Here is a 20,128-nt window from a genome sequence, read left to right on the forward strand (position 1 = left end):
AGTTAATTTTAGTGTAAGGTGTCAGGAAGGGGTCCAGTTTCTGCTTTCTGCACATGGCTAGCCAGCTTTCCCAACACCATTTATTGAACAGGGAATCCTTTCCCCATTGCTTGTTTTTGTCTGGTTTGTCAAAGATCAGATGGTTGTAGATATGTTGTGTTGCCTCCGAGACCTCTGTTCTGTTCCATTGGTCTATATCTCTGTTTTGGTACCAGTACCATGCTGTTTTGATTACTGTAGCCTTGTAGTATAGTTTGAAGTCTGGTAGTGTGATGCCCCCCGCTTTGTTCTTTTTGCTTAGAATTGACTTGGCTATGCGGGCTCTCTTTTGGTTCCATATGAAGTTTAAGGTGGTTTTTTCCAGTTCTGCAAAGAAGGTCATTGGTAGCTTGATGGGGATAGCATTGAATCTGTAAATTACTTTGGGCAGTATGGCCATTTTCACAATATTGATTCTTCCTAACCCTGAACATGGAATGTTTCTCCATCTGTTTGTGTCCTCTCTTATTTCGTTGAGCAGTGGCTTGTAGTTCTCCTTGAAGAGGTCCTTTACGTTCCTTGTTAGTTGTATTCCTAGGTATTTTATTCTCTTTGTGGCAATTGTGAATGGAAGTTTGTTCTTGATTTGGCTGTCTTTAAGTCTGTTATTGGTGTATAGGAATGCATGTGATTTTTGCACATTGATTTTGTATCCTGAGACTTTGCTGAAGTTGCTTATCAGTTTCAGGAGATTTGGGGCTGAGACGATGGGGTCTTCTAGATATACAATCATGTCGTCTGCAAATAGAGACAGTTTGACTTCCTCCTTTCCTATTTGAATGCCCTTTATTTCTTTTTCTTGCCTGATTGCTCTGGCTAGAACTTCTAGTACTATATTGAATAGTAGTGGTGAGAGAGGGCATCCTTGTCTGGTGCCACATTTCAAGGGGAATGCTTCCAGTTTTTGCTCATTCAGTATGATATTGGCTGTTGGTTTGTCATAAATAGCTTTTAATATTTTGAGATACGTTCCATCGATACCTAGCTTAGTGAGGGTTTTTAGCATAAAGGGCTGTTGAATTTTGTCAAAGGCCTTCTCTGCATCAATTGAGATAATCATGTGGTTTTTGTCTTTGGTTCTGTTTATGTGGTGAATTACGTTTATAGACTTGTGTATGTTGAACCAGCCTTGCATCCCCGGGATGAAGCCTACTTGATCATGGTGGATAAGCTTTTTGATGTGCTGTTGCAATCGGCTTGTCAGTATTTTATTGAAGATTTTTGCATCTATGTTCATCATGGATTTTGGCCTGAAGTTTTCTTTTCTTGTTGAGTCTCTGCCGGGTTTTGGAATCAGGATGATGTTGGTCTCATAAAATGATTTGGGAAGAATTCCCTCTTTTTGTATTGTTTGGAATAGTTTCAGAAGAAATGGTACCAGCTCCTCTTTGTATGTCTGGTAGAATTCAGCTGTGAACCCATCTGGACCTGGGCTTTTTTTGGGTGGTAAGCTCTTTTTTTTTTTTTTTTTCTGTTAAAGCATGCTTTATTAATACAAATATAAACTCTAAAGCACTAAGAAATTTAAATATCTATGTCACAGCAAACAGGAGGCAATTCAACATCCAGGGTCGACAGAATGCTTGAAGGAGACTGCAACAGATTGGATTCCCATGGTGGAGAGGACATCTTCACAGGTGAAGGAGGGCCCAGCTGAAACAGCTTTTCAAGTTCTCTCTCTTCGTCAAGGATCATAAGAGGCACTCCACTCAAGGGTAGGTGTGCAATCTGGTGCTCTTCAGGCAGGTCAAAACTCTCAAAGTCTAGAGGATTGAAGGGAAAAATTTTTTCTATTTCTGGATAGGCATCATCTGAGACAGGAACAGAGCTTTTTGCTTTAACAGTCTTCCCAGTCATCTTTTTGGCAGAAAAGCTTGGCTGTTTTTGATTGAGGGGTCCATTGGTCTTTACTGACTTTTCTGTAGCTCTGTTAACAGTTCCCAAAGCCTTTCTAGTAGCTTTAGGTAAGGCTGGTGGAGCATCAAACGTTTTGCCAAAACGTGGTGTTGAAAGTTGAGATCTCCCATTTAAGGCTTTGACTGAATGTCCAGACCCCAGCTTCAGCCCATCCTTAGCAGCCACATGGGTGCCTGTTTCTCCATTTTCCTTATCAACATAGATCAGAGTAGCCATTCTGGATTATTGCCGCTCTCAACAGCCACCTTCCTCTGAGATCGCCGGGTGGTAAGCTCTTAATTGCTGCCTCAACTTCAGACCTTGTTATGGGTCTGTTCAGGGTTTCGGCTTCTTCCTGGTTTAGGCTTGGCAGGAGGCAAGTGTCCAGGAATTTATCCATTTCTTCCAGGTTTATTAGTTTGTGTGCATAGAGTTGTTTGTAATAATCTCTGATGATGGTTTGAATTTCTGTGGAATCTGTGGTGATATCCCCTTGATCGTTTTTTATTGCATCAATTTGGTTATTCTCTCTTTTCTTTTTTATTAATCTGGCTAGTGGTCTGTCTATTTTGTTGATCTTTTCAAAAAACCAGCTCCTGGATTTATTGATTTTTTGAAGGGTTTTTTGTGTCTCTATCTCCTTCAGTTCTGCTCTGATCTTAGCTATTTCTTGTCTTCTGCTAGACTTTGAGTTTTTTTGATCTTGCTCCTCTAGCTCTTTCAGTTTTGACGATAGGGTGTCAATTTTTGATCTCTCCTTGCTTCTCATGTGGGCACTTATTGCTATATATTTTCCTCTAGAGACTGCTTTAAATGTGTCCCAGAGATTCTGGTATGTTGTGTCTTCATTCTCGTTGGTTTCAAAGAACATCTTTATTTCTGTCTTCATTTCATTGTTTATCCAGTCAACATTCAAGAGCAAGTTGTTCAGTTTCCATGAAGCTGTGCGGTTCTGAGTTAGTTTTTGAATTCTGAGTTCTAACTTGATTGCACTGTGATCTGAGAGACTGTTTGTTATGATTTCCGTTCTTTTGCATTTGCTGAGGAGTGATTTACTCCCAATTATGTGGTCAATTTTAGAGTAGGTGTGATGTGTTGCTGAGAAGAATGTATATTCTGTGGATTTGGGGTGGAGAGTTCTGTAAATGTCTATTAGGTTTGCTTGGTCCAGGTCTGAGTTCAAGTCCTGGATATCCTTGTTAATTTTCTGTCTGGTTGATCTGTCTAATGTTGACAATGGGGTGTTAAAGTCTCCCACTATTATTGTGTGGGAGTCTAAGTCTCTTTGTAAGTCATTAAGAACTTGCCTTATGTATCTGGGTGCTCCTGTATTGGGTGCATATATATTTAGGATCGTTAGCTCTTCTTGTTGCATTGATCCTTTTACCATTATGTAATGTCCCTCTTTGTCTTTTATGATCTTTGTTGCTTTAAAGTCTATTTTATCAGAGATGAGAATTGCAATTCCTGCTTTTTTTTGCTCTCCATTTGCTTGGTAAATCTTCCTCCATCCCTTTATTTTGAGCCTTTGTGTATCCTTGCATGTGAGATGGGTTTCCTGGATACAGCACACCGATGGGTTTTGTCTTTTTATCCAATTTGCCAGTCTGTGTCTTTTGATTGGGGCATTTAGTCCATTTACATTTAGGGTTAATATTGTTATGTGTGAATTTGATACTGCCATTTTGGTGCTAGCTGGGTGTTTTGCCCTTTAGTTGAGCTGGTACTTGTTGTTCCTTATATGTGTAGAGCCTCTTTCAGGAGCTCTTGTAGAGCTGGCCTGGTGGTGACGAAATCTCTGAGTACTTGCATGTTCCCAAAGGATTTTGTTTTTCCTTCACTTATGAAGCTTAGTTTGGCTAGATAGGAGATTCTGGGTTGCAAGTTCTTTTCTTTAAGGATGTTGAATATTGGCCCCCACTCTCTTCTGGCTTGTAGGGTTTCTGCTGAGAGATCTGCTGTGAGTCTGATGGGCTTCCCTTTGTGGGTAACCCGACCTTTCTCTCTGGCTGCCCTTAGTATTTTCTCCTTCATTTCGACTCTGGTGAATCTGACGATTATGTGCCTTGGGGTTGCTCTTCTTGATGAATATCTTTGTGGTATTCTCTGTATTTCCTGGACTTGAATGTTTGCCTGCCTTGCTAGGTTGGGGAAGTTTTCCTGGATAATATCCTGAAGAGTATTTTCCAGCTAGGATTCATTCTCTTCGTCGCATTCAGGTACGCCTATCAAACGTAGATTAGGTCTTTTCACATACTCCCACATTTCTTGGAGACTTTGTTCATTCCTTTTTACCCTTTTTTATCCAGTCTTGCCTTCCCGTTTTAGTTCATTGAGTTGATCTTCGACCTCTGATATCCTTTCTTCTGCTTGGTCAATTCGGCTGTTGATACTTGTGCATGCTTCACGAAGTTCTCGTATTGCGTTTTTCAGCTCCATCAATTCACTTATATTCCTTTCTATTTTGTCCATTCTCATTAGCATTTCGTCAAATCTTTTTTCAAGGTTCTTAGTTTCTTTGCATTTGGTTACAACATGTTCTTTAAGTTCACAGAAGTTTCTTACTACCCACCTTCTGAAGTCTGATTCTGTCATTTCATCACACTTGTTCTCCATCCAACCTTGTTCCCTTGCTGGTGAGGAGTTGTGATCCCTTTTAGGAGGAGAGGTGTTCTGGTTTCGGGTGTTTTCATCCTTTTTGCACTGGTTTCTTCCCATCTTTAAGGATTTATCCACCTGTCGACTTTGTAGTTGCTGGCTTTCAGATTGGGTCTCCAGTCTTTCAGATTGATGTTCTGTTTGTTGATGATGAGGTTATTTCTGTTTCTTGGTTTTCCTTCTGACAGTCTGGCCCCTCTGCTGTAGGTCTGCTGAGGTTCACTCCAGGCCCTGCTTGCCTGGGATTCACCTGCAGCAGCTGCTGAACAGCAAGGGTTGTTACCAGTTTTCTTCTTCTGCTATCTTTGTCCCAGACGGATACCCGCCTAGTGTCAATCTGATCTCTCTTTTATGAGGTGTCTTTTTGGATATATAGGGGTCAGGGAGCTGCTTAAGGAGACGGTCTCTTCTTTATAGGAGCTCAAATGGTGAGCTGCGAGCTCTGTTGTTGTTCATTCAGAGCTGCTGGGCAGGTACTTTTAGGTCTGCTGCAGCAGAACTCATAAACTGCTTTTTGTTCCCAGGTGCTCTGTCCCAGGGATTTAGGGCTTTATTTATGAGTTTCCGTTATGCTGCCGCCTTCTTTTTTTTTTTTTTTTTTCCTTCAGACCTGCCCAGCCAAGCAAGGAGGCAGCCTAGTCACTGTCGGCCTATAGCAGCTTTGCTGAGCTGCTGTGGGCTCCACCCCGCTGCCGAGTGAACTTCCCTGCAGTCCTGTTTATATGGGTGTAGTTAGAACTGCTTTGGTGATGGTGGCCCGCCTCTGTTGAGGCGGAGTCTCTTTGCTGTGGCGGGTTGCCTTGGCAATGGCGGGCTGCCTCAGCAATGGCGGGTTGCCTTGGCAACGGCGGGCTGCCTCGGTAATGGCGGACGCCCCTCCCCCACAGAGCTGGCCCGTCCCGGGTTCAGCTGCACTTGCTGTGAAACTCTCAATCCAGAGTTTCTGGTTGCTGTTCTTTTGTGGGGGTGGGACCAGCCGAGCCTGATCGCCTGGCTCCCTGCCTCAGAGCCTTTTTTTAAGTTGGTGTTCCAGTCGCCTGTTGAAGAGGCACCGGGGTCTGTTTGTTTTCCCCTGCGGCCACTCACTGCGCTGGCTTAAACAGCGGCACTGAGGTTTGTGGCGCTTTTTTTTTTTTTTTTTTTTTTTTGCCCTGGAATCTACTGTCCTGGTTCTCTGCTCAGTCCCCTTTTTGAACCGGTGAATGGGCGACTTCCCGTGGCTCTGATCGCCAGCCAAAAGGGCACCCGGACTGGTGTATTTTGTATGGAGAACCGCAGCTCCGGGGTGCCGACAAAGCAGCCGCGCGGGGCAAAGCAGCGGCGCCGGCCAGCACAGCCGCGCTGGCCGAAACAGCTGTGCTGGCGACCGTGGAGCTCCTCCGTCCGGGAATTTCCTGGTCTGTGGGCAATAAAAACGCGGCGTCCACTCACCCTCTGCGCTTTCACTGGGAGCTGCAATCCTGAGCTCCTGGCGGCCATCTTGGATCGGTTGCCACAGAACCTTCTTACAGCTCTCCTTCACTTCCTGTGTTGCCATGGTGCTAAGTCTGAGTTTGGGGTCACCAAGACCCCAAGATGTTCTTTTTAGAAATGGCATAAAGTACTCAATAGCTGTTAGATATTAGTGTTGATCAATTAGATGATAAACTAAAAATCCAAATAATCCTCACAGACAAAAATGAACTAAAACCAGAAGGATGAACTGTAATAACAGGGGAGCACATGTCCTGCTTGCTCACACTGACAGTGCTCCAATGAGCAGGGTTTTCCAATTAGCTACACAATGTGCACTAACTATACGTATTAGTTGAGGCTACATTTAGGCTCAACTCATCTGTATAAAGATACAGCAGGTGGTCTTTTGTTTGGCCACACCTTCCTTCCATGCTGTTACCTAAGGTGAGTGGTGCCCACAGTACAGCTGTATACCCACCACCTGTTTTGTCATAACCACCATGAGGGTGTCTCGAAAGACTTGGTCTAATGTCTTGACAAGATCAAAGCACATTACTGCCCCACTGGATCGTCATGTGAATGCTATGTGTCCTCTGATCCAACAACAGTACAGGGGCAGGGAATGGATCTGAAACTTGGTAAGAGAGGCTGTAGGAACAACTACTATCTCGTGGTAGATGATGCAGATGGAAACACTTTCTCATCCCATAGCATTCCTATCTTGACCTGTTGGGGAGGACTTTCTGGCATTGGAAGGCCTGGCAATTCCCACCTGATCTTCTTCCCTGCCCTCACCCTCTTCCCCATGGAATGAGGTACAATTTCTCTGATTGGTGAGACTGAGCAAAGGTGCTGGGTGTGCACAGCCCTGCCTGTTCTTGTTCTCTCCCTGGAACTTGCCTGTGAGCCCGTACTCTGGGCTTCTCTAAGCAGTCTAGAAAGAGGTAGCTTCTGCTCCAGGGGTCCCTGAAGTGTTTCGGCACTCCTGCCCATAAATGGGTAGGTGGACAAACAGCCTTCCTGTAGACATGATTCCAATCATGAGGTCTCAGGGCTGGACTGTAGGGAGTGGGTGGGAGGCCTGAACTGGCTGCAGCCTCAGCAGCCACAGCCAGCATCTGAGTTCCAACATGACCCCTGTTTCTGCTTAAATGGCTCACACACTCAGTCAGTGTGGCAGGAGCCTGCTGCCTATGTCAGACCCATCTAAGTAAATGGAAATGCGGGACAAGATCCTAATCCTAGGGAGAAAAGGCCAGGTTGGCTGAGGTGGAAGAGGTACTGACAGCCTCAAGTTGGCACAGCCCTGAACAGCCTTGGCTTCAGCTTGTTTTAAGAGAATGGTCACATGTAGGTTCAGTTCACCCCATAGACTGCAAGGTTTCATTCTAAATAAAACTGGACCAATTACCCATGAGCACGTATTTAAAAATAACTTCTACCTGAGAAGTAAAGGTGGATTATTTGGGATAAAACTCATTAAGAAGTCTGTTTACAGTTCCCCACCCCAGCCCCTGCCTGATAAACAAAGTTAGAAAACATACACACACACTTGTTTATGTACACACAAACATTACCTTCAAATTAGAGAAGTGTGGGCAAGTCATACATTTTTTTTTACAGTGAGTGACCAAAATACAGAGTTAAAATTAAAAAGTTCCCAATGTTATCTATAGTCTGTCAAGTTTTCTGCTCATCCTGCCTTGCCACTTGCTTATATGGACTTTGCACCCTGCCAGTGGCCCTGCAAAAGTGCTAAGCACAGGTATCTGGAAGAAACTAAACGACAAGGCTGGTTTGTCAGACTCCACGGCTCTCTGGCCAGTCACACTGCTGCAAGCCAAATAAAGTCTGGCAAGCTATTTATTTTTCAATCTCCTGGAAATAGGTGTCTTGGCTGATGAAAGAAACATGAATTAATTAGGGGAACTCACTGTGCTTGTATGGAGTTTTCTTCTGAAGTACCTTTTCATCTATTTAATAAGGGTCTATTTGATTGCCACAGTAACCCAGTGAGGTAAGTAGGAAATTGCTATTAACCATATTTTAGAGAAGAAACCAGAGTCCTAAGAGTTTAAACAATCTTTCCCAAAGAAATGCACACAGACAAGAGTGCCAGGGCTGGCACTCAAGGCATTTGTTCTTTGTCTCATTTTTTTTTTTTTTTTTTTAGCTCTTCCACTTTAATTTTTTAAGGTTCAATAAAAATATGACAAAGGAGATTCACAAGGTGTGTTTAGGATGGTAAACTAGGCCTTCCAGGAACATAAGGCAGGATGATAAAACCTTTTAGGTTCCACGACTGGCAGAAAATACGAACAAACACCTCTGTAAACAGAGTGGCAAGAATAACTCTCTAGAGAGGGTTGTCACGCCTCTGAATGTGAGCTGACTGCAAAGTGGAACCCCGAAACGACTTATTTCCTCCAATCTTGGAATCTAGTTCCATGTTCTCCAAAACCACTTGACTCTATGCACAGTGAGTGAACACAGCCCACTCACTGCATGGGAGGAGTCTTGGCTTCTTCATCAGCACAGCTCAGCCAATACTCTGAAAAGTTTGTTGTTTCCCAGATGAGAAAGAGCAGTTTCATACTGGAGAAACCTAGGAACACCACCTTAATCCAGTAATTAAAGTTAACATCACCAGTAAGTAAACAAACTAACATTATAGTCTCCTAATATGAGGTACTAAGAAGGACCCAACACCTCTGCCACGAGATTCCTGCCCAAAGAACACAACCTGAATGTAATTGGAGGAAACATCAGGCCTATCCAAACTGAAGGACAGTCCTCAAAACGACTAGCCTGTATTCTTCAGAAATTTCAAGATCAGAAAAAAGAAAGGCTGAGGATCTGTTTCAGTTGAAAGAAAACTAAGGAGAGGAGACAACTAAATGCAATGTGGGACTCTGGATTGGACCCTGGACCAGGAAAAAAAATGATACAAAAAAATTGTATTGGGCCGGGCGTGGTGGCTCACACCTATAATCCCAGCACTTTGAGAGGCTGAGGCAGGCGGATCACTTAAGGTCAGGAGTTCGAGACCAGCCTGGCCAACATGGTGAGTGAAACTCCTTTTCTACTAAAAATACAAAAATTAGCTGACTGTAGTGGTGTGCCCCTGTAATCCCGGCTACTCAGGAGGCTGAGGCAGGAGAATCGCTTGAACCTGGGAGGCAGAAGTTGCAGTGTGCCAAGATCGTGTCACAGCACTACAGCCTGGGCCACAGAGTGAGAATCTGTCACAAAAAAAACAGAATCTTATCGGGATACCTGGCAAAAGTTGCACATACATTATAAATTAAGTAACAATACCAAGTTAAACTTTCTGATTTCCATAACAATGGAAAACAACATCTTCCTTCTTAGGGGTAAAGGGGTATGATGTCTGCAAGTTACTGTCAAACGGTTCTGGGAGAAATCTGTCTATGTGTGTCTGTGTGTGCATCTATGGAGGATGAATGTAAGAGACTGTGCAAGACTGAGTGAGGGTGATAGAGGATGAGACGGATGACATAAATGTGGCTACACGTTAATACAGGATATAAGGTATGCAAGAAAGAGTTCTTTGTTCTAGTGATTCTTTTGCAAGGTTAAAATCATTTCAGAATTAAAAAGCTTTGGTCTAAACTAAAATGATCCTTTGATAAGACTAAAAAATACAGGACTGAGTGAGTATACAGGTATGGTTGCAAGGAGGGGATATCACTTGACATTTTCTTTTTTTTTTTCTTTTTTTTTTTTTGGAGACGGAGTTTCGCTCTTGTTACCCAGGCTGGAGTGCAATGGCGTGATCTCGGCTCACCGCAACCTCCGCCTCCCGGGTTCAGGCAATTCTCCTGCCCCAGCCTCCTGAGTTGCTGGGATTACAGGCATGCGCCACCATGCCCAGCTAATTTTTTTTTTTTGTATTTTTAGTAGAGACGGGGTTTCACCATGTTGACCAGGATGGTCTCGATCTCTTGACCTCGTGATCCACCCGCCTCGGCCTCCCACAGTGCTGGGATTACAGGCTTGAGCCACCGCACCCGGCCTCACTTGACATTTTCAATTACTCTCTTCAAGAAAAATTTCAGATAAGAATGTAAAAGCCTACTGGAGAATGATGTGGTGGCAAAAACAGCAGTTAAATTGCCCTTGAGGGAGCCTGCTCTGCTGTAGATGCTTATCTGTGGGAGGGGATAACCAAGCCACATATGGGAAGGGCAACCAGGATCCATTAAATGTCCTCAGCCACCAAAGGAACACCAAAGCTCCCTGGGAGGGAGCTTTCCATGGGCCTGTGATTTGGAGTAAAGTGGGAGGTACCACTTTGGGCCATCCAGACACCTTTATCCTAATTTTTTCCCTCATATGGAAGATGTTTTGTTTTCTATACATACATGATAAAGTAAAATCAAACTAGGTCCCTGATACAAAACTGATCTCAGCTATGATCTACCTCTGGAAGTAATTATCTTTGGCATGCTGAGTTTTCCAAAGATGGCCACAGTAATATTTCCCATCCCATATGGATCTTATCTTTTGGGTTTCTCTCTCCATCCCACTGAATCTAGGTTGGCCTGACTGCTTTGATCTTTAAAATATGGCAGACAAGTAAGGCTGTGCCAACTCAGGGCATAGACCTTCACTGGCCTGACAGCTTTTGCTTCCTGCCCCAAAAGATGCTCGATCATGGGGCCATTTCTTGTTGGAACTCAGCCACTGTCAGAAGCCTAAGCCATACAGAGAAGCCACAGTAGGCACTCTGGTTTGACAGCTTCAGCTGAGCTCCCAGCCAACAGCTATCATCAACTGCCAGGTGGGAAAATGGCCCATCTTGAACCTCCAGCTCAGCTGAGCTCTAGGTAACTGCAGCTCCAGTCAACACTGGACTGCAATGGCATGAAGACCTTGTGTAACCCAAGTCAACCCATAGAGCAACTGCACAAAAGATCCCAAGAGAGAACCTCCCAGTAAGCCCAAGTCACACAACTGTGAAAATGAATAATAAATTATTGTTTAAGCAACTCAATTTTGGGGGCTTTGTTACAGTAGCAATAGATAACTGAAATATTACCTATCATAATGACCAAACTGATTTACAATATATTTCTAAGAATATAAACCCATTAGAGAATATTTCATACTGAAAACCTAGAAGTACAGGTAGCATCAACACTCAGAGGCAGACACAGGCTGGACAAATCCACTTGGCCACATTGGATTTCTTTTCTCTAGGTTATAGGAACAAAGTTATGCTCCATCCATGTCTTTCAGGGTGTTGCAGAATCTAGTTTTTTAAAACCCATGCAAGTACTCAACGATGAAAACAATAAAAATAAACTTGACTGATTAAAAGAACAATGCTATTAACATGCACAGTCACCCAACAGTGGCTTAAATCTGAGATCAGGCAGGAGAACAATGCACTATTAGAGCTTAGGAGGTCACAGGAAAAGGGACCATTAATAACATGACCTGCCTGGGATTCTGGATGGGGGAGTTCAAAGGGTCTAATTAAGCCCCCTTTCAAAGCCACATCATTTCCAGTGTGTTTTTAAAATCACACACTTGGTCTGCACAGAAGGAATGTCAAAAATATCAGTTTTGGTGGGGGTTTGTTTCGTGTGTGGCACCATTCTAAAAAGTAAGTCTTTCTCTTTTACTATCTTTTTTCAACAATGAGTGTGCAAGAGAATATTTATGCAACATGTAAGGTATAAAGAATGATATAAATGGTCAGGTGCAGTGGCTCACAGCTGCAATCACACAGCACTTTGAGAGGCCAAGGCGGATGCATCACTTGAGGTCAGGAGTTCAAAACCAGCCTGGCCAATATGGTGAAGCCCCATCTCTACTAATATATAACAATTAGCCAGATGTGGTGGTATGTGCCTGTAATCCCAGCTACTTGGGAGGCTGAGGCAGGAAAATTGCTTGAACCTGTGGGGCAAAGGTTGCAGTGAGCCAAGACTGTGCCACTGCATTCCAGCCTGGGTGACAGAGTGAGAACCTGTCTCCAAAAAAAAAGAATGATAACTAGCCAGGCACAGTGGCTCGCACCTGTAATCCCAGCACTGCTGGCTTCCCTACTTTTGAGGTTTAGGAACTCAGACTGGCTTCCTTGGTCCTCAGCTTGCAGACGGTCTATTGTGGGACTTCACCTTGTGATCGTGTAGTTAACACTCCTTAATAAACTCCCCTTCATATATACATCTATCTTATTAGTTTTGTCCCTCTGGAGAATCCTGACTAATACAGGCTGTTTCTCTTTCTTATCGTTTGTGTATTCACTGGAGTAGCACTTTTAATTTCCTTCAATAAATTTTCCTTTGCATTCATGACCTGGCTAACTGGTCCCAGAGGCCTAGCCTTCAGCCCATGTCAGCTTTTGATGTTGACTTCCTCACTAAGCTCAATCATTTCTAGCTTTTGATTTAAAGTGAGAGATGTGTGGCTCTTCCTTTCACCTGAACACTAAGAGGCCTTTGTTGGGTTAATTGGCCTCATTTCAATATTACTCTGTCTCACGGAATAGAGAGATCGGAGGACAGGGAGACGAGGGAATGACCTGTCAGTGGAGCTGCCAGAACACACACATTAAGTTTGCCATCTTATATGGATGCAATTCATGGCACTCCAAAACAATTATAACAGTAACATCAAAGATCATTGATCACAGATCACCATAATGGATATAATAATGATGTTTGGATATTTTGAGAATTACCAAAATGTGACACAGAGACAAGAAGTGAGCACACACTATTGGAAAAATGGCATTGATAGACATGCTCAATGCAGGGTTGCCACAAACCTTCAATTTGTTAAAAAAGAAACAAATAACCAGTATGTGCAAAGCACAAAGTACAACAAAACTAGGTATACCCGTAATTCTCATTTCTATAGAAGATACTACCATTTACAATAATAATGATGAAACTTGCAAGCTAGTACTACAGGGACCATAAGTCCAAATTCCAGCAAGAGAGAGAGGGTGGAACCTGTAAAAGTCTCAGCATAAACTAGGCTTTTCTTTCTATTAATGTAAATGTCCCAAATTAACACTAGAGTAATGATGCATGGTGGAAGCTGAAAAAGGCTCAGAAATAAGACAGAGGGAAAGGGATCATGGAGCCCACGTAATACTTTTAAAGAGGAGGTAAGATAACAATACCATCACCAAAGATGGGCAATATTAGCACAGAAAGGTTGCAATGAACTAAAAACAAAGAAAGAAAAGCAGGCTTTTAATTCAGTAATGTGCTATGGATTTTCCTTACGGAGGACAAACACATCAATAGCAGGTATTAGTAGTGTATCAAAACCATAGTGATCTCCAAAAAAATATTAATAGTAGTGAAAAAGTTTGTTAGAAAGCAACACATTGGGAATTTAAGAGCTGATGTCATCTTGAAATATTTTTGACAAATTTGCCAGTGTTCATTAAATTTGTATTTTATCTGACATTCTCTGAACTAAACTGATCACTGAATAAGGTTTATATGATTCTCTCTATATAAAAACTTTCCTATTTTCCCAAATTAAATCCTATTTCTCTTTCTTTCTCTGTCCTACTAAAGATGGTTTCCACTGTCCTACTGGACTGAGTTATTTACTGAGTCACTCTTGTCAGTTACTGTCAGTAAAATATTTTAATGACTTAAGACCTTGGTGGTCACACGGTTATTGTACATTTTTCAGTTACATGGTTTCAATGGTGAGTTTACCTAGTTCCTAAAAAAATTAGCTGCGCATGGTGGTGCATAGTACATGGGCATGGAGTTACCTGGGAGACTGAGGCGGGGGGATCACCTGAGCCTAGGAGTTGGAGGCTATAGTGTGCTGTGATTATGGCTGTGAACAGTCACTGCACTCCAGGCCTGGGAAACACAACAATACCCCATCTCTTAAAAACACACACACACACACACACACACACACACACACACTTGCTTCATTAAAACACTGCTGATCATGGCTGACAAGTTATTATTGTATCTCCATTAAAGAGAGAGACAACAAGGTGGGGGAGAAGGGTGACTATGTGAGGAGGAACCCAAGCCCAATGCAATCACTTAAAGCTAAATGCAACTGGAGGAAAAAGAAGAATACCAGAAAAGCAAAATGGGATTCATGGACCTAAAAAGAAAATGCTGAATGCATCATCTTGGTAAATAAAAGTCCCAGATGCACTGGGGTCCCTTAGCAAAGGATCTTTCACCCAGAAGATACACAGAGAGTCAAGCCAGGTAACTCCAAGTCCAGCATTTCTCTCACTGAGCTCTTCTGGCTGGCCATGCCTTATGGGGAGCAGGAGCTGCAACACGGGATGGCACAAAGCCCTAGCAAACTGACTCACAACAGTCAGACTGTCCGGCAAAGGAGAGAGATGCTTACTTGGATATCACAGGAGAAGACGGTCTCTTAGGAATGCTTCCAGAAAGTTCGCATCTTCTCAGAGGGGACCCGAAATTCACAGTGGGAAGAGAAGTTGCTGTTCGTTGCCCCCGCTTCACCTTCTCCACCTGTAGGGGACATAGGATAGCCACAGTCCATGACTGGCAATACTTCCACAATTTATAAGAATAACTCCCCAGATGGAACAATGCACGGCTTTCAGAGGGATCGATACGAAGCTATAATGCATCACATAACAGGCATCTTTGCAGGGAGGCATGATGAGGTCATCACATTTACATTATCCAGTTAAAAAAAAAAAACAGCCTCAAAATACAAAGATTTCCTTCTCCTAGTTATCTTTCAAAGAGTTAAGAACAGAACCATATTATAGTCCTGGACATATAGGAACTGAAAAGAGTGCAAAGATGTAAAATCACTACAAAAATTATAGGTGGGTAAAAATGTGGTTATAACTTCCAAGACAGTGAGCTGTGGCCCCTGATGGTATACATGGTATAATGGGGTTTGCAACCCTACCCAGTCCTGTAGGTCTTCCCATTACCTCCCTTGGCAGAAAGGAACAGACATCAGTGCCTAGCCTGCAGAAAGTGCTCCACAAGGGTTAGCTCCCTTTCCTCCCTAACACACTTTTCTTCAGCAAGTCCTCATTTGGCCCCCACACTCACATCCATCAGTCCCTTTCAACACTAATCCACTGTATAGTAAAATCCAAGAGTCTAAAACAGGTACTTCTAAGACTCACGACAGATTTGAAAATAAAATGGTATTATAAAATGCAGTAGTTTTAAAATAAGTCCAGACATTATTTGGTATTCCTCCCTTCAACAGGTGAGACTTAATTCCTCTTCCCTTGAGCGTGGGCTGATCTTAGTGACTTACTTAAAGGACACTGCAGCTTCCCCCTTGCAATCTCTCTGATAGCTTGCTTGGAGGGAAGCCAGCTGTGGCATCATTTGGACACTCAAGCCGCTTTATGAACAGGCCCATGCAGTGCGGAACTAAGGCCTCCTGCCAACAGCCGTGAATGAGCCGTCTCCGAAGAGGCACAGCCATGCTTTCAGATGATGCAGCCCTGGCCAACATCTTGACCACACCTCATGAAAGACCTTGCACCAGAACCACTAAGTCACTCTGAATTTCTGATCCAAAGAACCCATGAGTTAATACATATTTGTTGTTTTAAGCTGCCAAGGTTTGAGGTGATTTGTTAAGTAGCAATGGGTAACTAACAAAAGTAGTGTGGCATGTGTAATTTCTGAATAAATAGACACAATTGTGTATAAATAAACAGACACAACTGTTCAACATTTAATTTACTGAAAGTGCCAGTATGCCACCAAAAATGTTTAAGCTGGGCATAATAACACATGCCTGTAGTCCCAGCTACTCAAGAGGCTGAGGCAGGAGGATTACTTGAGCCCAGAAATTCAAGGTCATCCTGGGCAACATAGAAAGATCTCATCTCAAAAGAATGTTTAATGATTACTTTTGTAGGTAAAAGTTGACATAGATCCTCTGTTCTAGTTAGGTGCACAGGCAGAACTGACCCAGAATCTGATATCCGTAAAGAGGAAGACCAGGATATTTAGAACATTCCTTCTGACTCCTGTCCTCTGGAGGGCAGGCTGTGACAAGGACAGCATTAAGAATTCGCTCCAAGGTACTAAGACTTAAGAGGGTCCAAAAAGTTAAAGGATTTTCAAAGGTTGGGTAAAATTTTGAACTAAATCTATCCTTTCCTGCTTTGAGCAGTCCTGGGAGACTAATGGAAACAGAGAGCCCAGGTCAAGCACAGAAGTAATCACACCATCAGACAGAACACAGTCTGCAAAGGTGAGTGGGTGGGTGGTTTCAAACTTACCAGAGAGGCCTCTCCTCCCACAAGGGCTTCTTTCCCAACATCTCCTGTGTCAGATGTAGATGTAGATGTAGATGCAGCTTTCTTCTTCTCAATGTTTCGAGTCGGTGAAGACTTGTAAGAAGGGTTAAGAGGGCCAAGAAGAGCTAAACGAGGACAGACAGGGAATACTAGAAAGTTACAGTATAACAGCCAGAAAGACAGAGTACAGATGGGAAAAGTAGAGCAGAGAGTTGGGAAGAACACATTTCTATTAAAATATGACCCGGGCAATCAACACCACATTTTTCTGTTGTACACAGGATGGATCCCATACTGAAGTGTCCCACACTCAAGTGTCAAGTTTATTCAAGTTAATTTCAGGGGTTAAAAGTCTGTACTTTGGAGCCACAGAGACCTAGCACTGCCACCTAACAGCTGGATCTCCTTGGGCAGGTTATTTAGCCTCTCCGAACATCAATTTCCTTGTGCAGAAAAGGGTTAACATAGCAGATCTGACTACTGTTCTTGGAAAGACCTGATTACATGGGTGACCCTTGGCTGGCATTAAGGAACTTAGATTTCAGGAGGGTTCCCACCATTAACTGATGGGTGTCTAAACTGTATATAAACAATATGGTTTATACTAAGCACTTCTTTTCTTGCGGAAGTCTGGAATCTGGGTATGTGCCTGGGAGGGGATGACTATATAACCAGCTCCCAGTAAAAACCCTGGGCACTGAGTTTCTAGCTAGCTTCCCAGCCTGGCAACATTTCATACATGTTGTCACGATGTGTTGGTGGAGGAATTAAGCTCGTCCCGTGTGACTCCACTGGGAGAAGAGTCTTGCAAATGGGCACCTGGTTACCTCTGGACTTAATCCCATATACCTCTTCCATTTCCTAGTTTTTTTCATGTTTCCTCCTGCTATAATAAATCACAGCCATGCGCCAGGCATGGTGGCTCACCTGAGCTTAGGAGGTTGAGGCCAGCCTGGGCAACATGGTGAAACATCAGCTCTACAAAAAATACAAAAATTAGCTGGGCATAGGGGCACACACACTCCTGCAGTCCCAGCTACTCTGCAGGCTGAGGTGGGAGGATCGCTTGAGCCTGGAAGGTCGAGGCTGCAGTGAGTCAAGATCATGCCACTACACTCCAACCTAGGTGACAGAGCAAGATCCCATCTCAAAAAAAAAAAGCTAAGAAAGAAAAAATAAGTCACAGCCACGAGTGCAACTATGCGGATTCTTCCAAGTTCTCCTAGTCAATTATCACACCTGGGGAGGTCTTGGGGGAACCCTGGTACAATGAATGTCAGAAATGGGAATCGCTGGAATGACCCTGATTTGCTGAAATATGGTAAAATCACATTTTGGGAAAAGGACAAAAGGGTGGAGAACAAACTTGTGGTCCCTGGGTGGCTATGAAGTTATCCATAATATAAAACAGCAGCTGAGCTGTTGTGAGAGGTAAAAGTGACCTACGGAATTTAAAGATGACTGATGCAGTTCCAAGACAGTTGGCTCAATGGATCCCCCTGGCTGCTTTTGGCTGTGGTAGCTAAAGTGAGGGAAAAAGCGCAGCCCAGGTGATGCCTTTGGTTTTTGTTTTTTCTTCCAAGTGACAATGGGATATAACTTCCTCACTGTTTGCCAGCAGTGGGTGGGTTGGAATTTAAACTCCAAATATTACAACCAGGACAAGTCTCTATAATAGGTTTTTCTGCTATGGCTTTTGTCTAATGGAGCCTCTGGAAAAAGGGAGATGTGAAAAGATAGGCAATTTCCAGAAAAATCCATGCTTTTGCAGTTCTAAAAATCGACTAGGGACCACTGCAAATATAGAATGTCCTCCATGGGACCCAAAGCTATAAAAAGATCCTGGATGCTGCTAGACTGTCTGGGTCACATACAAGTGCTCACAAGACAGGGCTTGTTCTCTGATGGGACCATCAACGATCAAGCTGCTCACTGGCTCTATATTTCTGATGCAGAGTCTGATTATATCCCAAAAATGATTCCTACAAAGGCTTCAAGTCACATCACAGGAGATGTCACTCTTTCAGCCATCCCTGACAGACTGAACTCCATCCCCTCTGGGGAATGTGTCACTACTGTAAATGTTTTGTGCTTAATTTTCTAGAGTAGCTGCAGTTTGTAATAGACTGAGATCCTGACTATATTTCTTCTGCCTTTCTCTCACTACACGTCAGTAAAGCAATTTATTAAATGCAGCTGTCACTGGAAAGGGATTGATATTTTCTAGGCTGCTCACTGGATAAACGATAAAGATGAAAGGGCTCAGAGGTGATACAAACCTACTTTAAAATGTTTTGAAAATTTAGGATTTTAACCTAATACTTACACAATATATCTCTCTGGTTAAGTTGGATAAAAATGGGTTTTAAAAAAATGCTTTTGTCCTTTCTTTGAAAGGTCTGGGTGAGAGTGGGGGATGATTAAGAAAATGTAGTTTTGATTATTGAATAGGACATGGAGACAAACAACAAAATCCAACACCTGGGGTGATATAGGGATAGGGAAGGACAGTTGTGTTCTGTTTTCCATAACTGCTCCTGGAAGCTCTCTCCTTCTTCCGTGCTGAAAGCACCTTGGACTCAGACCCATGGCTGAGCCTAGATGGCACATGACAGCATGACTATGAGCCTGTAGGGGTGGGGCCAGCTCCTGCATGTCTCCACAGGACACCTCCAGATTCCATCTGCACTTGCCAGGAAGATGAAGTAGGGTCACTGACAGAACTGTTTGGGACTGATGGCCTCAGGCAGCCCCCATAAAACCTGGGACTGAGCTGAATTACCTGCACTGGACTGAGCACCCTGAGGCACGAGGCACCACAGCAGGAGCCACGCTGCAGACTGCCTGACCAATGATACCCTGCTGGCGTACCCTGACATCTTCAACTCTGTTTCCAGGGAACCACATAAGCCCATGGGGATCATACTTCCTGTGTGCGTGCCATGATTATCACGACACTGCCTCAGCCGGGGAAGGCATTCAGGTCAGTTTCAACTTACTGGCCAGAGCTGTTCTGGGCTGGAGTTGATGCCACGGGCCAGGTAAAAAGATTCATACAGCAACTGATGGAGGAGGCCATCTGGCTGCCTCAAACAGACATTTCTGAGGCCAGTGCAGTGGCTTATATCTGAAATCCCAGCACTTTGGGAGGCTGAGATGGGAGGATTGCTTGAGTCCCAGAGTTTGAGACCAACCTGGGCAACACAGGGAGACCCCATCTCTAAAAAAAAAATATAGCTAGGTTTGTAGCGCACACCTGTAGTTGCAGATACTCGGGAGGCTTAGGTGGGATGATCACATAAGCCCAGGAGGTTAAGGATGCAGTGAGCCATGATCATGCCACTGCACTCCAGCGTGGGTAAGAGCAACAGAGCAAGACCTTGTCTTCACAAAAAGAAAAAGAAAAGAAAGAGAAAAAAGAAAAAGATGGACGTTCTGGTTAATTAGATTTGCTTTAACTGCTAAGTCCAGAACTCCAAAAGGACATAACTGAGATCAATACTGCACGATGGTCTCACCCCTTGCTGTGTATGGCCCTACTGAAAAATTTCCCGTAAAGACACCTTGGCCGAGAGTCAAGTGGATGAGCTGCGCAAAAACAGTTAACATAGCAGGCCTGACTGCTGTCCCTAGAAAGGCCTGCTTACAAGGTTAGCCCTTGGCCACCACCTAGAAACTTAGATCTTGGGAAGGTCCTCCCTTTAACTGATGAGTGGCTCACTGGGCATAAACAAACATGGTGTATATTGAACACCTGCTTTCCTTCCGGGAACCTGGAATTTGGGTATGTGC

At 43.6% G+C, this 20,128-nt stretch overlaps 2 protein-coding genes across 13 annotated transcripts in view; both read right to left on the reverse strand.

Moving 5' to 3' along the window:
• The window catches only part of MAP7D2 (MAP7 domain containing 2), a 126,510-nt gene that overhangs the window by 24,551 nt on the left and 81,831 nt on the right, over nt 1-20,128 (reverse strand). For 7 of the 12 annotated variants that reach the window (XM_032286086.1, XM_032286079.1, XM_032286083.1 and 4 more), the window contains 2 exons: nt 16,319-16,485; nt 14,434-14,561 (listed from right to left, as the gene is read on the reverse strand). In XM_032286086.1, the coding sequence (XP_032141977.1) occupies nt 14,434-14,561; nt 16,319-16,485 (295 nt within the window). The remainder of the gene's footprint in view (nt 1-14,433; nt 14,562-16,318; nt 16,486-20,128) is intronic. The other 5 variants (XM_032286088.1, XM_032286081.1, XM_032286085.1 and 2 more) reach the window with 1 other exon arrangement.
• Nucleotides 1,492-2,218, reverse strand: LOC116556738 (securin-like). The gene has a single exon (XM_032286089.1). It carries the CDS (start codon nt 2,170-2,172, stop codon nt 1,564-1,566), a length of 609 nt encoding a protein of 202 aa, XP_032141980.1. The 5' UTR covers nt 2,173-2,218; the 3' UTR covers nt 1,492-1,563.

This window comes from Sapajus apella, unplaced genomic scaffold (assembly GCF_009761245.1).
Source record: "Sapajus apella isolate SASKATOON/1434 unplaced genomic scaffold, GSC_monkey_1.0 scaffold17, whole genome shotgun sequence".
NCBI lineage: Eukaryota > Metazoa > Chordata > Mammalia > Primates > Cebidae > Sapajus > Sapajus apella.

Bases quoted from the DNA above. Each gene is read 5' to 3' on its own strand.
- LOC116556738 (XM_032286089.1), bottom strand. From the start codon at position 2,172: ATGGCTACTCTGATCTATGTTGATAAGGAAAATGGAGAAACAGGCACC.